General features: G+C 33.5%; 1 protein-coding gene across 1 annotated transcript in view; it reads left to right on the forward strand.

The window, feature by feature from the left end:
- Positions 1–16,777, forward strand: part of GRIK2 (glutamate ionotropic receptor kainate type subunit 2) — a 622,100-nt gene that overhangs the window by 498,486 nt on the left and 106,837 nt on the right. Inside the window, exon 14 of the mRNA XM_029945013.1 lies at positions 722–939. Coding sequence (XP_029800873.1) covers positions 722–939 — 218 coding nt within the window. The remainder of the gene's footprint in view (positions 1–721; positions 940–16,777) is intronic.

Raw genomic sequence — 16,777 nt, forward strand, 5'->3', positions numbered from 1 at the left:
AGATCCCATTATCTTATTAATAGCATGAGCAGGCAACTCCAGCCATGTTTGTAATATATTTATGAAATATTTATATATATGTAAAATAAATTTGTGACAATATATTTATTCTTATTCTGATTCTTCTCATCGAGACTGACTATAGTGACTGGAGACATTTGTTTGTACATAAGGAAATAATTTACTACCTTATTTTAAAATAAACTTGGACTAAAATCTCATATCTCAAGGAATATAAGTAGTTAAAATTTATTTTTATAAAACAACTTTTTTAAATGGCAATATAGACAACATTTATGCTTTCATGCACATGAAAAATGAAACTTTACATACAACTTGTTAAGATTGGGGTTTGTACTTTAAATCATTTCTTCTAAAACCAAAATAATTGACAAGAATAGAAAAGCTGTACAAGTAGTTTATAAACTAGAGATATTTTTCCCCTTCTGATGTTATTTTTATAAAGGTTATTTCTAATTCATCCTGTCTCAGAACTTGAGTCTCCTGCCACTATACTTAACAAGTGCCCTATGAGACTGTTTATTATCTGAAATTAGCCTCTGCTCTCAGTGGTTGTTGCTTGCTTTCTAAAGCAATATGTGAACCTATGATATAAGCTTTTATTACACAGCGATTCCATTCTGTCACTGTGACCAAAAGTACCTGACTGCTGATCAAATTCTCTGTATTCGTTTCACCTTTCCCCCCCAATCTCTGTTAGGTTCTGAGCTCATGCCCAAAGCGCTCTCCACCAGGATAGTGGGAGGCATTTGGTGGTTTTTCACACTTATCATCATTTCTTCGTATACTGCTAACTTAGCCGCCTTTCTGACAGTGGAGCGCATGGAATCCCCTATTGACTCTGCTGATGATTTAGCTAAACAAACCAAGATAGAGTACGGTGCAGTGGAGGATGGTGCGACCATGACTTTTTTCAAGGTAAGTCCTACAGATTATCTACAATTTACATATTAAAATGATAGAATGCAAACAAATCTTTCTCTCTTAGTGGATGTAAGGGTGTAACAAAACTGTTATTTGTGAAGAATAATCAATAGTCAATAATCCTCAAAAATCAACGATCAATAATAATAATAAAAATAATCCATATTCCTCAGCAGATGGAAAGGTATGTGTAGAACTAAGTACACAGACATTAGGCAAAACATTTTAATACTTGCAAATGGCAAGGAATTCTTCTTGTGTTGCAAGTATTCCCTTTTTGTTCAAAGGTAATTATGCCCACAGGTAAGATTTTTTTTCCTCAACAAGGTTTTATCTTTGAATGTAAATATATATACATTTATTAGTATGTATTAATATATTAGCATATATTAATTGCATTAAATATAATAAATAGGATATATAATATATATCAATATGTACCTAATGAATATATTAGTACAATGTACTGATTATATAATAATATATATTTTTTAATATATACCAAATAGAGTTAGATTCAGACTCTATGAGGCTTAGCTGTTCTAGAGGAATAGAATAATTACATATACACATAATGCTCTTATACATACATTTCTTTCTGTGGAGGTGAGACATGATTTACTTGTTCAGAAGCCTATAGAAAGAGAAGGAAAATAAGTGATAGAAATAAGCAGAAGCAATTCTTGTTATATGCACGTTCATCTAATGTTCTAGAAGTCACAGTCTGAAAATGACCTATACCACTGAACTCACAATGGTTTTCAGAGGGACAGCCCTGTGGAACACGTAAGTGGACAGTGTGCTTGAACCGGGTTCCAGGCCTTAGAGTGACTTGCCCTCCTCTTTATTTTTCCTTTCTTCTTACTCCAGCTTATCTCACTGGGCCAACGTACTTTACTCTAAATGGGGAGATTTCATTTTAGGGAGCCAGTATCACTTCCTAATTTCTTTTATATTTTACCAAGTCTTTAAATTCTTTGTATATCAGGCAAAATGTTAAGCATCGGTATTTTCCTTCACTGTTCATACAAATGTAATAGGAACTTTAAGTATGCAGAAGTGGTAAACTTTTAAAATAATTGACTCAAACTATAAAATAAATTCTTTCATCATACATTCAGCATGTACCTGTTGAATTCCAGAAATTGCATTACATGTTGGTATTCTAGAGCAAATAACATCTATTTCTCACTTTCAAGGAGATCATAGTTTGTTAGATAACTAAATCAACAATCATAGAACTGGGTTTTATGCTACTTAAAACAACAAATAATTATATAATTTTTGTTGTAAAATTCTCACAAAACTAAATCTCTTTTTCTAGAGTTCCAGAGGATACTAAATATTCAAAGAATGAGACAAATTGATTATTTAGACAAATCGATATAACTTATAATTTAATTATTTTCAAAGTGAATATCTCATATGGCTAGATGAAAGCTTATATAGGTATTTTACATTTATTTGGAAAACCATTATTATTTAATCAAATGTATCAAATAACCAAAAATGAGCAAAATATTATGATCAAAATATTATGCTATTCAACTATATTAAGTACAACTGGTCATTTTTCCCCAGTTGGATATTCAGAACTAATAGAAATGGCTTTTCTTATATAGCTTTTTTTTAAAAAAAGAAAGTCAGCTCTTGAAAATACTGAATGCACACTGTGTGTCAATAACTGTAGGAAGTGAATATATGATCATTAAAATTATTATAGTATTCAAGAGACTTTTGAAGTAGATTTTGTAAAAAATAAATAAATAAGTACCTAAACCAAGTGATTTGACACCAGAAGTTATTATTTCTGTTTCAAAAATACATCAGAGTTTTCATTTCATTTTTATATTTGAGAAGACTCAAATATCTTGTTTCAAAGGTCTTATACTATAAGCAAGGTTTATCTCTAGAAAATGAACTTGAAAAAAATTCTTTTTTTCTTACCTTTGAGCTTATTCTCTCCCTTTTTTTTTTCTTTTCAGTCTTTTCTATTTTCTCATCTTTCCTTTTACATTTTTTAATTAATTTTTTATTTTTTATTTTTTTAGTTAAATTATGCAGTGTTAGTTTCTTTTTTGCAAACCTTCACTTTTCTTTGCTATTGACTTTTCTTCTTACTCTTTCAGCCCTTGTTTTCTCTCTCACATCCAAAGGCATCTCTAGCACCAAGAGAAAATTGACATAGAACAATTTTCTGTTTCCAACAGCACATTCTTTCTGTAGAATTAAGGCCTTTTGGAATCCATACTAGTCACAGTAAAAACCACAGAGTGATAATCACTAAGTTGACAAGTACCTTATGTTGATAACTTTATCGCATGCTGAACTCTTACTTTTAAATTAGAAAAAAAATAGAATTTAAAAGAATACATTAAGTATTTACTTTTCTTTAGTTATTTTAGTGTACCCCTAAATGACACTGATTTCAACCTCATATTTTAGTTTGTTAAGTTAAATGCTTATACCAGCCATGGGTATAAAACTTAAAAAACTATTCCCTAGCAATCTGGATTTAAAGTAATTGCATGCTCATTTTGAAACTCCACAATGAACCAGGGACTAGTGTGTGTATTCTATTTACTTTTGATACCATTCTTTTATTTCTTAATTAAGAGCAATGCATACAGACACTCTAGGAAGCACCCTTAAGGCATTGATTTCTAAAGGAATTTCCATCTTGTTTTTACAAATTTAACAAGACCCTGCTGTTAGTTAATGGTTCTGGAATGCTCAGTTCCAGAAAATTATTATAAAGAATGGTATAGTTTTGTTACTACAAGCAAGAAGAGTTGGCTCAAGAAACCTGGCCTTAAACGGGTAAGTCCTCGGTATTGCAAAAACAGAGTTATGCCATTCTATAGCCAAATAATCCTTTTTCCAAAGAACATGCTTGACTTTGTTTATTGAGCTTACGTGTATATTGTCTTCAGGAAGAGTTTTTTCTTCTCTTCTTTTATATCCTTTACACTCCATGTGCGTTCTTCCCAGGGACAAATGTAAAGCCATGACTGGTAAAATAACTCAAAATTAAGCACATGGTAGTTCTTCAGTGTTATTCTTTGTAAAGAGCAGAAAACTGTATGACATCGCCAATATATGTTCTTAGTCATATTTAAATAATAAAATATCTGAAGGCCCAGGGATTTCACTGAAAAACCATAAAGGAGTTGTCAAAGCCTCCTTCTCAGAATCTGGGAACTTGGTGTAGTACAGCTGAAATCTCACCCCCGGGCTGAACACTACACAGAATGTTACTAAGCAATAAGCACCCTCTTTTCTCCTGAAGTATAAAGATTAGAAGAATGAATACATATAGATTACATGTTCAAAAATAACTCAGGTAGAGCTTGTAGGTGTTATGGTTTCTTTTGAGAATTCCTGTATTTTCAAAGTGAGTCATATGTTTTACAAAATGATGCTGAATCACCCTGTTTCTATGCAACGCATGACTCAAGTTTTCCAATTTCTGCCTATTCTCTCTGGGTTTGATCTACCTGAAATCTCTGGCTTGCCATGAATACAAATACAGTCTTTCCTTCAAAAAAAGATGGTATCAAAGGAGATACTTTTTTAATGGTTATTTTAAAAAGTTCTCCCATATATTAAAAGAACATTTAAATAGTATCAATCATATAATGCATAGCACTTAATACTTCAAAATATAGAGTCTATAATGCCAAAGAGTTGTTATGAATGACAAACACTGTGGAATCCGAGAAACTGGGGCTTGATTCTGGGCTCCACCACCTACTGGCTGTATTTAGGTAAGATTCTGTTTCTCATAAACCCATGACTCCACATTTCTACATTGGAATGACTAACAGGACCATTTTCACAGCATTTTTTGAATATTAAATGAAAGCTCTACATGTTTGCTAACCATCTAGTAAAAGCTTGACAGATGTTATATATTAGCATTACTAAAATACACGGCCAATTAAAAATGTTTAGAGTTTGGGATGATTTTAAACAGAGTCAAGTAAATTATGTCTCTAAGACCCACAGCAGGATAAATAATTTTGAAATAGATTTAAAAAGAGATCACAGCAGTTTATCTAATTGAAATTGCTTCAGTCTTCTGATTATTATTGTCATGAAGAAGATGTAATTTGGTAAGTGAAATAAGAAGAAACTGTGAAAGCTCTTTTCTAGACTGTATAGTGTGAAATGGTATATTGAGGTGCACTTAATTATGTTGGAGGGGAATTTATTGCAAAGCATAGGTAAAAAGAACTATAAAGATATTTAATATAAAATGTTTATTCTTAACTAACTTTTTTTAACCTAATGATTAAGATGTCTTATTTTGGCCAGTATCACCATGCACCTTATGTTCTCAATTACATGATATGGATATTCATTTGTAAGGTATCAAATCTCTATTCAAGAAATAGTCACCGATTATCTCTTATATGGTAAGAACTGTGTTAAATCTTGGACTTCTATCCTACATCTCCAAGCGCTGCCTACACCTGTCCTTGCTATCTCCTGTCTATCTATTTCCTTTACTACTGTCCTGGTTTCAGAAACTAGTGTCATCTCTGTCTCGGGTTTTGTAGTAACCATTTATCTTTTCTTTCTCCCAGTTTTGTCTGTATTGTTTTCTATGCTGCTATGGGAGTGATTTAAAGTTCTCCAAAGTGGCCCTCTCCCCTTTGCTTTAGGATATAAACCTCACTCCTCAGCATGCTTACAGCCACCTCATTGTTGGGATTCTTGAGCAAATGGTGAAAAAGGAATTCTTGAGATGTCTTGGTGCATGAAGTTACACCACAACAGGACCCACGGGCAGAAAGAGCTGCACTAGGGTTGAAAGGAGGGACTGACTATATACTTTTGAGTTAATGGGAGTAGGGATATCGTAAGTCTCTCTGGAATTTGAAAGTAAGGCTTTCAGGACCTTGAGGGGCTAGCTACTGTTAAGATGATGTTACTTTCAGTCTTTAATAAAATGAAAACATTAAGGAAGTAAGGCAGCCATGAGTTGTTTGAGGAAGGTCACTCTCTGCTCCTTTCAGGTATGTATCAGTTGGCTGCAAACTGTAAGAAAATTTAATCTATGTTGTATTTTTCTTGCCTATGTTTGCCTCTTCATCATGGTCTGGCTTTTTCTTTTTTAGCTATTTGCTCTCACACTTGAAACCACTCCCAGGCTTGTCACAAGTACATGATGCACCTCCTCCAATGCTTGTTATACATTTTTCCCATTCCTGTCTCTTCCTATCAACCAATTGGTTTTATTATCTTTATTCCTTAGATCATAATTCATGCTTCACTTATCCTAGGCAAATTTTCACAATCCTTCCCCTACCTGTTCTACCCAGTTTGGGTAAGGTTCTCCTTCTTTATATTTTCTGAGCACTTTTTACTTCAGTTCTTACTAAATTTTCAACCCAAGCTGTCTTCTTGGTCCCTCTGTTTCTATACCACACTGCATAGCAGGAGCGGGGTGGGGAAGCAGGGATTGAATCTATATTATACACATTTGAATCTCTAGTTTCCTGCACAGGCTTTGCATATGGTCTGGGATTTATTAGTTATCAACTGCCACAATGACGTTGCTTAACAAACAGCAAAAAACTCATGTAATGTAAATCTTTATTTAGATTATAAGTCAGCAGTCCTATTTCTAGAAACTTGGAAGCCCAAAGACTTTAGTACATTTTGAACAGACTGTTTCTTTTACATCAGGGTGACAGTGCGTTTGGCAATACATTTCTACTAAACATTTGTGGCCTTCAATGTATCCAACTGAGTCCATTTATAATCTAAAGCCATACCACAGTTCTTTCAAAAACGTGCCACTCTCTAAACTAATTATTAACTTTGGAATAGAAGCTCTTTACTGGAGGAGAAAAGCTATAAGGGGTTGCCTTAACTTTTTCAGAGGACTGAATGAAGTATCTCAAGCAACATGATAATTTTTTAATTCTTTAAGAACTGGTGCTATGTTGAAACAATTTGGAGAACTTTTACTGGCTTAAGACATTGAAGACTAGGAATGCTTAAAATTACCCAACCATACAAATTCCAAATCTACACTATCACCTCTAAGTGTTGTTTGCAAACAGCCCAGTTCTTTTAAATTATTTCTTCCCTCTCCTTCTTCACTTTGTTGTTCTTCTTATGAGTTCTGATATTCTATTTTTTTCTGGTACTACTTTATCCTATGTAGCTAAAAGTAACTAGCTGATTCCTTGAATATTTTGTCATTTTGTCTAGACATTTCTTTGTCCAAGTCCAAAAGATTATAACTGCATTTTAATCTTTTAATTTACTACAAGGCACACTTTTAAAATATTTCTCCCACTATATTCACCAATTCCTATTTCCCCATTTTCTCTCTAATGATTTCATTGTAATCTACTATGTGACCCTAAATCAGTGTAACATATTTAAGTTCTCTTTATGGCAGCAACTCACTTCTTTTACCTAGTCCTGTTCAGTAATTTCTTGGGTAAGGTACCCCTTCTTTATATCTTCTGAGCACTTTTTACTTCAGTTCTCATTAAATTTTCAACCCAGGTTGTCTTCTTGGTTCCCCTGTTTCTACACCATTTCCATTGATGGAAAGGCTATGACAGAGGATTTTTAGGTAGATTGTGTGATTATTTTCAAATTTTGCTAATCTGTAAAGAACTAAAAAGGTTTTTTTTTCAAAATACGTAGTAGGTTAAAAGTCAGCTTATTTGGAAGTATAGATTGTAGTGTTAGGAATATAAGTAAGGGGATTCATTCATCTGTAGGAAAAGTTTTATCTTTTAGTACTTAGCCACAAAGGATTTTATTTTCTTTGTGCATAGTCTCTCTCTTTAGGAGAACTCAAAGTACTCTCTAAATGCCAACTCATTAATCTTTACCCTAACCCCTAAGGAAGGTAGGAAGCAATTATCATTCTGCTCATTTAACAGATGAGGAAACTGGGCCATGGAGAGGTAAGTGACTTATTAATTATGAAAGCAATAACCAAGGGACTCGTAGAATCAACAATAAAAGTAATAGCTAAGGATGTCATGGCATAACCATCATTACTCAGAAGAGCTAAGTGCATGAGTCACTTTGGCTCACCCACATGACCCCAAATGTTTGATCATATTAAATTTCTAAAACATTTCTTTACACCATTGGGGCAGATATAGCTATAACATGTTCTTTATAATCTGCTGCTTATTCTGAGCTTATCAGTTCAATGGTCTTCTAAAATTAAATTATGCTGGGGTGGCGTATAGGTTTTTAAGCCTGGATTGCTTGTGTGGCATGCCTGTAATGATTTTTTGAAAGCTTGAGTGATTTTTGCTTCTTAAATGCCAAAAGAACAGAAGTAATTTCTGAGTTGAGGGATAGAATGTAAAAAAATTTGGCAGTTTACTGCATGTATTTAATAAATGGACTTAGAAATATATACATAATATAATTTTTGTTTGTTGTTTTTATTTAAAGCAGCAGTAGTAATGAAAGTAAAATATATTTTCCATGAAAAGATTTACACATTGAAGAAGTCAATTTTCAAAATGGCATCTGTAGTGCACTTTTCACATTGAAAAGGAGTTTTCTCCTTTGAAATGGGTGTTTAGTTTCCTCTTGCTATATTGGTGGTACAATATTTTGAAAGTTCCATTTTGTATATGCATAAAATTGACCTAAAATAGTTACAATGATGAGAAAGACTCATGATTTTGGATTCATTTTATTTTTTATTAGGATATAACAGACATATCATTTTGTTTAAGTTTTAGGTATATAACATTTTGATTTGATAAATTTGTATATTGCAGTATGGTTATCACTGTGGCATTAGCTAACACTCCATCACATCATTATCATTTCCTGTTTGTAGTGAGAACAATTGAAATCTAGTCTTTTAGCAACTTTGAAGTTTATAATACAGTATTGCTGACTATAATCACAATGCTGTACATTAGATCTCCAGAACTTATTCTATAAATGCCTTTTATATTCTATGTAGTAAATTTCCAGTTAAGTATGGTCATCACAAAGAAAGTGTTCAATAACTATCTGCACGTGGATAGAAATTGTGTATGTCTTTCACTATGGACCAAATTTACTACTATATGTATTTTAATTATTTTCCACCACTATCAGGAAGGATTCTTTGACAATATAGTAATTAGAAATACATCATGATTATGGTGCCTCTGTAGGTATAGGCATTATTTCTGAAATACTTGCTTGTAAAAGAGTTGTCCTATTTATTCAGGTGTTATTAACTTGCCACATAGTTTTGCTTTCAAGTCCTTTTCTTTACTTGGAGTCAATTTATGGTTAGCAATGACACTTCCCTTTTCTCTTCAATACTTTAGATCTCAAATTTCGGCTTTGTGTCTCACCTGGTGGTCTCTGTGCCTAGAAACTAGTTTAAAAATGGAATATTAATATGAGCATATGTATATTGGCACGAAAGTTTTGTGACTAACAGTTTTTATTTATTGGTAGTTTGTACCTCCCTGTGTATGCATCATAAATTCCAGACCCTAGCCCAGCAAAGTTAACAATACTGACTACTTATTAGTATCCCCAGTTAAAACACTGCTTTAGCCTCTGGGGCCAGTCTCTTATCTATCAAAATAGTGATGTGGGGGTACTGTAAGCAATGGGACTGGAGAGCACGGATGTCATATAGGATTATGGTCTTGTCTGTGGTAGGCAATCACATTACTCTGGCAATCAAGAAGATTGTCTTGATTTTTATATCAATTTTTCTTTTTTAAGAGATAGAGTCATTATTTTGTCCTACTTGGGTATGTTAGTCACTAAGTTTCAAAAATATTTAAAACACCCATTTGTTCAAATCAGTAGTGTCAACCTGCCTGCACATTAGAACATTATCATTTGTGGCCTCTTAGAGAATACTGAGGCCCAGGCCCCTCTCCAAGCCAAGTAATTAAAAATACCTTGAGGGGAGATTCCTGGTATCTGAGTTATTTTTTATAAGTTATTCTGGTGATTCCAATGTGCAGAAAGGGCTAATTTAGTCTGAAATATAAATAATCCCTTCATTATTGGCATTAATATTTAATAACTAATTGCATTTACTTCCATTTCTTTCGTATTAGTTTGGGTATTCTTCTGTTCTGAAACCCAGAATTCACAAAATATCAGACAGAAGCATGAAATGATGATAAATCTGTTGACCTTACTCTTACTTCTTTCAAATTATTTACCTGGGCTGTGTTTAAAACCTTTATTTCAAAAGAGATTTGCTGAGAGTGAATAATCTAATTACATCTTCATTTCGGACACTATTCCTGAAGTCCCCAGTGGATAGGCAAAGGAATTGCCTTGTAGCAGGTTGAAGACAGCTAGAGCTTTCTCCTTTCTCTGGGAATCATGGTGGAGTAAATCCTGACCTTTGTTGTGTCTCTGAGTGAAAATTAAGAAAATATATATATACCGTGGGAACTAGGGAATGAATATATTCACTTTTTCTTTGTAAGTCTTATTGCAGGTTCTTCTACCGGGCAGGAGGGAGGAGAAATTAGAGACCTGTAAGCAGGCATATTAATGTCTTGGAAGGACTGTATATATGACTTTTGTGTTTACATAATGGGGACCAAATAAGAAGAAATAAAGTATCTTACTTTATAATTATACATCAAGTTAGATTCTGCACAACAGTTTGAGATTTTGGCTCATGTAGTTTTGTTTCCTGCACTGTCAGGACTATTCTGTAGTGTTTGGTGAACTACTGTTACTCCTTCCTTGTGGAAAAAAAAATGCACCTATGTTAGCTGGTGGGGGTAAATTATTACACGATTCTAATTGATATCTTTTTTGTGTTCCTTTGGGATTCTTCATTATCCCTCTGCATATCTATTCTGAAACCAAATACTGCTCAAACATGGCATTACACATTCTACTCAAATGTTGGTGATGGAAAACCACATATACTTAAGCCTCCAAGCCAAAAACTGTTCTTGCTAACTTGCTTGTAAGTTACTAATTAAGTAGTGACTCTATGATAGCATAGAATAAATAGAAACTGTATTTTGAATTCTTTATTTCATTCATTCAAGTTCACGTATAATCTGGTTTATCATTTTGATTTCTGCATATTTAATGAAACTAACCCTGAAAGCTTTATGTGATTGAACACCAATGTATCCTAGCAGTCAGTTTAGATTAGTGACTAGTATTGTTACTGAAATACTCATCGGTCCAAGTTGGTGTTTTCATCATTTGTCATCAAACAGCTTTTCTGGAAATCTAAAAGAAATACTCAGCAAAGATTTTTGTAACCATACCTTTCTCTTTTCTCCAAAATATTGTTTGTCTTCATTATTAGTTTTAAGATACCAGTTATAGGTAATGAATTAATGTTAACATTAGGTTAAATAGCAAAATTTTGTTTAATAAAACAAGGTTGGTATTTTAAAAGTGTGGTTATGGTTTTATTAGTATCATATGGTTTTGTATTAATCATGTTTAAAATGAATAATTAAACCAGTTTTTATAATACATTTAATTTATTGGCATCGTAAGGGGATTATTTTCGCCCAAGGAGATTGTCTCCCTCCCCCCTCCTCATCTAACACACAATGTATTGTATGTGAGGCCTGATCCTATGTTTATTACAGGGATTTGCATAAGGCCTACAGGAAACCAACACCATTTTACTATGTTCCCATTGCAAGAAATAAAATGGTGCCTTTGAGTAAAGCTGCTTCATCAGACACTAGGTTAGCATGCCAAGTTACAGCGATCAATGGTGAAACAGCAGATGTGAAGGCTAGTTGGCATCAAAGCATATGAGTTGAAGACTTTCCTATGGGAAAGAAAGTGCTTCATTACACTTTATCTATACTAAGAACATTGGTTCTATCAAGCTGTCTGAAAATTAGACGGTGATGGGTTTTATTACCCTAGCTCTGCCAGAGTGAATTCAATAGTTAAAAAGTAAGCGATAACACCATTTGGGGAATTATAAGAAGTTATTAGAGTTTCAGTGTATTTAGACTTCAAAAGAGCAGCAACTTTTATCTTGGCTTCTCTAAAATGTCTGAGGGACAAAAGTTTAATCCCTCTCTAATTTTCAATATGGACCAATGAAGCTGTGGGACACTTTAATTGAAGAAAGCAGTTTTGTGTTTGACTGAAGTGTAAAATCTGAGAAACAATGTTTTAATCACCTCGAAAGGCGAGTGAGGGGGCTGTCGTCATTCTAGGCTACACTGTGGTTCTGTCTCTCTTTTGCCCTCCCTCCTCCACTCTGTGCAGGGACCACTCTTGCCGTTTGTCAGGTCAGCATGGCAGCTCAAACACCACATGGCATCTCATCAATCTTAGCCGAGAGGGCCCCACGGGGAGTGAGAAAACGCGAAAGTCAGTTAATATAGCAATGTAGAGCTGGCATGTCAGCTCCTGCGTAATGGATAATTGTTGTCACTGTAAGAGTTTATAGCCACTGGTTAGGCAATGTTTTGAAAGGGATTTGGGAAGGTATATTTTTGGACAAAAATATAGGCTTAGATAAATATAAAAGTTAAAAAAATTAAGATGGAAATTTCTCTTCTATATAAGTTGCAACATAAAAGCATCATTTGGTATTTCTAAAAGAAATATGCCAACAAACCAAAAACCCAGCTTCTCTACTTTGTAAATTATTTGAGGAAATTACTTTAATTGGCATTGTGGCTAAGAAAGATCTATTAATCATGTTTAGTGTGTGTGTGTGTGTGTGTGTGTGTGTGTGTGTGTGTGTGTAAAATTGAACCTTAGAGTACCAACAAAAACATATTATCCTTTTAGATTCTCCATTAAAGAGTGAGTACTGTGAAACTTGTATTTAATATAGAATACCCTATGCCCTTGGCAATTAATGTTCTTGATTTTTCATGCACCATGATGTCTTTTTTTTGGGGGGTGCTATTTTTTGTTGTTGCAAATACACTTTAATTAGCATCTTCGGTCAGCTGATTATTCTTTTGTTCATTTGTATTCCTATCTCTTTTCCAAAAGTCCTAATAGCAAAAATACCAATATCAGTGTTCTTTGATATTAAGAGCTGATTAAAGACATTATGTGGTAGTTAAGTAGGTTCTCTCATTATATCATAAAGTAAAACAAGGTTTTCTATTACTACTGCTGTCATCGTTGATGTGTAAACTTTCCTTTAAAGACAAAACAGAGCTGCTTTTCTCCCTTAAAAGCAAGCAAAATGTAGGATCACTGGCGCTTCTGATAGTGAATCATCTTATGACTTCATCACTCATACTCACCAATAGCAAACACAGCTCATAAGACATCCTTTGTTTTTTATACCCTTTCTCTATCTTGACATAGAATGGAAAAAAAAGACAAAATTAAAACTTTAGAGCTTGTTAGTAGTTGTTGATAATTGCAAGCTGAATATAATAGATTCCTCAAAACTACTGCCTTTCAAAAGCAATATTGAGTAGATTAAATAGTAACGCTAAATGTCTTCATCATAAAGAGGTCAGATTCTGAAATAATTCAAGTTCTTTCTGCTGGGATATTATTGACTGTGACAGTGCCTAGTGTTGTTAAATGTCTAATGTACACTGTTAAGCACTTTCATTGACCTTCTGTATTAAGAGAAAGTCCTTAACAGTTTCATAAGTCAAGAAATTTCCAGATGAGGGAATGTGTCTGCATGTGTATACACATGCATGAGTGGGTGTATGCTATAGGAATAAGATATGCTACCTTAATTGAAATTAAATTATGAATGATTACATGATTTATTTTTCATATACCCAGTTTTCATATTAAATCTGTTCTACTGGAAATATAGTTAAGGGTTGGCAATAAATTATAATTTTATTTTTCCTGATAGCATTTGAATAATACTTTTGATTATTATTAGCCTATTGTGTATACCATAGCACTAGTGGAATTCAGTGAAAAGATTTGATTGTCTCTAAAGGAATGTGTTTCCTTTATTAAATATTGTAATTACAAGTAATTAGAGGTTACACAATAAATTAGCTTGCTCTGAAGGTCCCTCATCTGTTTTCAGAACACTGAGTTTATGCTTTATTTTAATTTATTATAAAAACAATTAAATAAAGACCAAATAATTAGAAAGCAGCATTAATAATGGATATAAAGGATTGTTGAGTCAATACAATGCAGTTTAACAAAATGATTAAATGCATAAGCTAGGTTGTGGCATGAAATCATATATCTGTCACTTGTTAGGGATTTACTTAACCTAGGGCTTCTGTCTTTCTATAGGTAAACTAGGGGTTTAATTACATGTCTTACAGATTGTTTATATAAAGCACTAAACATGTAATAAACTCCCAGTATGTGTTTACTGCTATTCTTATTTTAAAAAGCTTACTAGTTGAATTGTTAAACTCTGTAGCAGGTAAAACCATTTCCCTCAAAATAAATGCTTGCTTTCCTATGCTTAATGCCAAAAGCTGATACTCAATTACACTTATGTTTGATTTGTGATTTGATCCTGATTGTAGATTATTAAAAATATGCTACATTACCCTCTTGGACTGCCAAAAGGAAAAAAATGCATCATGAATCCAGTTCCACCCATACATCCAATTTTAATTAATGATCTTTTTATTAAGGGTTGTTTAATTAATGGTCGTTTTATTAATGTGTGAGATCTGCTTCGACAAATAATGCATGCTCAGAATTAATGATTAAATAGAAGAAAACACTCCCATTTTTAATTGCTCTTCCTCTACATAAGTATTAACCATTGTAATTTTAAAAAGTTTTCTTTTATAAAAACAATGAATATGACTCATGAGAACCATAGAATTTTAGGAAAGCAAAGATAAAAATTCCAAAATACAAAGACAAATCCTAATATCTTGTAACAAAAGCCTCCAGTACTTTCTCAATGTATTTTGATCTCGTTGTTTTTCTCTTGTTTAGGTGTTAAGGACTCTTAGCCTGTATATAGCTTTACATATCTAATATTTCCACTGAACACAGGCACTGATGCTTTTTTCAGAAAAATGTTTTAAAAATTAATTATCAGCATGCTTGCTTTCGCAGCAAATATACTGAGATTCATTATCAGTAAAATAAGGTTATAAGAATGTGCTTATGATACTTTTAGAAATTTTTTTTTCTTGAGATAAAGTCTAAAACAATCACTTGCTAATTTCCAAACCCATTCACCTAGTCTTTGAAAATTTTTTAATGTTTATTTTATTTTTGACAGAGAGAGAGAGAGAGAGAGAGAGAGAGAGGAGAGAGAGAGGCAGAGTGTAAGCTGGGGAGGGCAGAGAGAGAGAGGGAAACAGAATCCAAAGCAGGCTCTAGGCTCTGAGCTGTCAGCACAGAGACCTCCATGGGGCTCTAGCTCACGAACTGTGAAATCATGACCTGAGCCAAAATTGGATGCTTAACCGACTTAAGCCACTAGGCACTCGCACAAACTTTCAAAATATGTTTATATATGAACACATAAGTATAGCAAAGAAATAATTTATATCCTAAATACCTAAGGCACCAAATGATATATTCATTTTCAATGTTTGTTGCATTAAAGTATCAAAAATTTAAGACTTTCAAATATTAAATAAATGATTTAATAAATGATTTATTCAAACCTTGAAGGAAAATTGGTAGAGAGATGGTTTTAAGATTATCTGTTTGGGTTTCCTAATATAATTTTTTCTTCAAGTGAAAGGAAAAAAAATCTCATAATAGAAATATATAAGAATAGTCATTAGCCTTTTTTGTTGAGCTATATGTATTACGAAGAATGATTATAGAAACATCTTTCTTTATCCACATTAGCTGTAGTTTATTCAGTCTTTCCATGTCTGTAAATGAGAAGGAACACTTGCATGGCTGTACTGTCACAAAGAGTTGACACTGAATGCATTTAGGCTGGAATTCGGTTTCTCAGTTATACCAGGATGCCCAAGATGAACTAGGATTAGGGAACTCTATGTTAGTTGATATTCTTTAGGTATTCGTATACAGATATTTTTATTATATCAGCCTTTTCTTCCAATACCAGCAGAAAATAACCCAGCCTAACACCAACAACTATAGTTTAGTGGAGAAAATTAGGAATCCATATTCTAGGATGTGACGGTAGTCTGGCTGCTACATGTCACCCCATTGATCCCTGGATTGATTCAACTGATCTAGCTGGCTAGATGGGTATTTCTCTCCCTCACTGCTCCATGTGCAGCCCTCCCAAAGCTGTGTGCTCAGTAGAAGAGGATAATAGGATAACTTTCCCCCAAAGAGGAGGACTTTCTTTGGTCAAGGGTAAATGAGCAGCTGCACTGTCCTGCTAGCACCTTCAAACAAGCTCTCAAGGTCCATTTGTAGGAGAACATAGGGTGGTCAAGCTTCCAAGACTCCAGACACATCCAAATGAGGTGCTGCACATTGCAGCCTTCCTCTCTTTAAAAAATAAAAGACAAAACAGCAGCAGCAGCAACAACAACAACAAGGAATCTATACTGTCAAAATGGAAGAAAGTGACTAAGATGGCCATTACTAAGAAGTAAAAATGTCTAAAAATAACAATTTTTTGATCTACCTGATACATTCTAATCTTTAGGAAGATGTTTCATACAGGATTACCCAAATTTGATAACAACAATGATGATAATGATGATGATTATGCTGATCAAGATATTGAAATTCCTGACAGAGATCTGCCTTGGAATCCAGGGAAAACACTAGAGCTATTTATCTCTATGAATTAAAAATAATACCATACTGTCTTGATGACAGCTTTGTAGTAGAGGCTAAAGTCTGGGATTGTGATGCCTCCCATTTTGGTTTTCTTCTTCAATATAACTTTGGCTCTTCGGGGTCTTTTGTGGTTCCATATGAATTTGAGGATAGTTTG

The sequence above is a fragment of the Suricata suricatta genome, chromosome 7 (genome assembly GCF_006229205.1).
Source record: "Suricata suricatta isolate VVHF042 chromosome 7, meerkat_22Aug2017_6uvM2_HiC, whole genome shotgun sequence".
NCBI classification, from domain to species: domain Eukaryota; kingdom Metazoa; phylum Chordata; class Mammalia; order Carnivora; family Herpestidae; genus Suricata; species Suricata suricatta.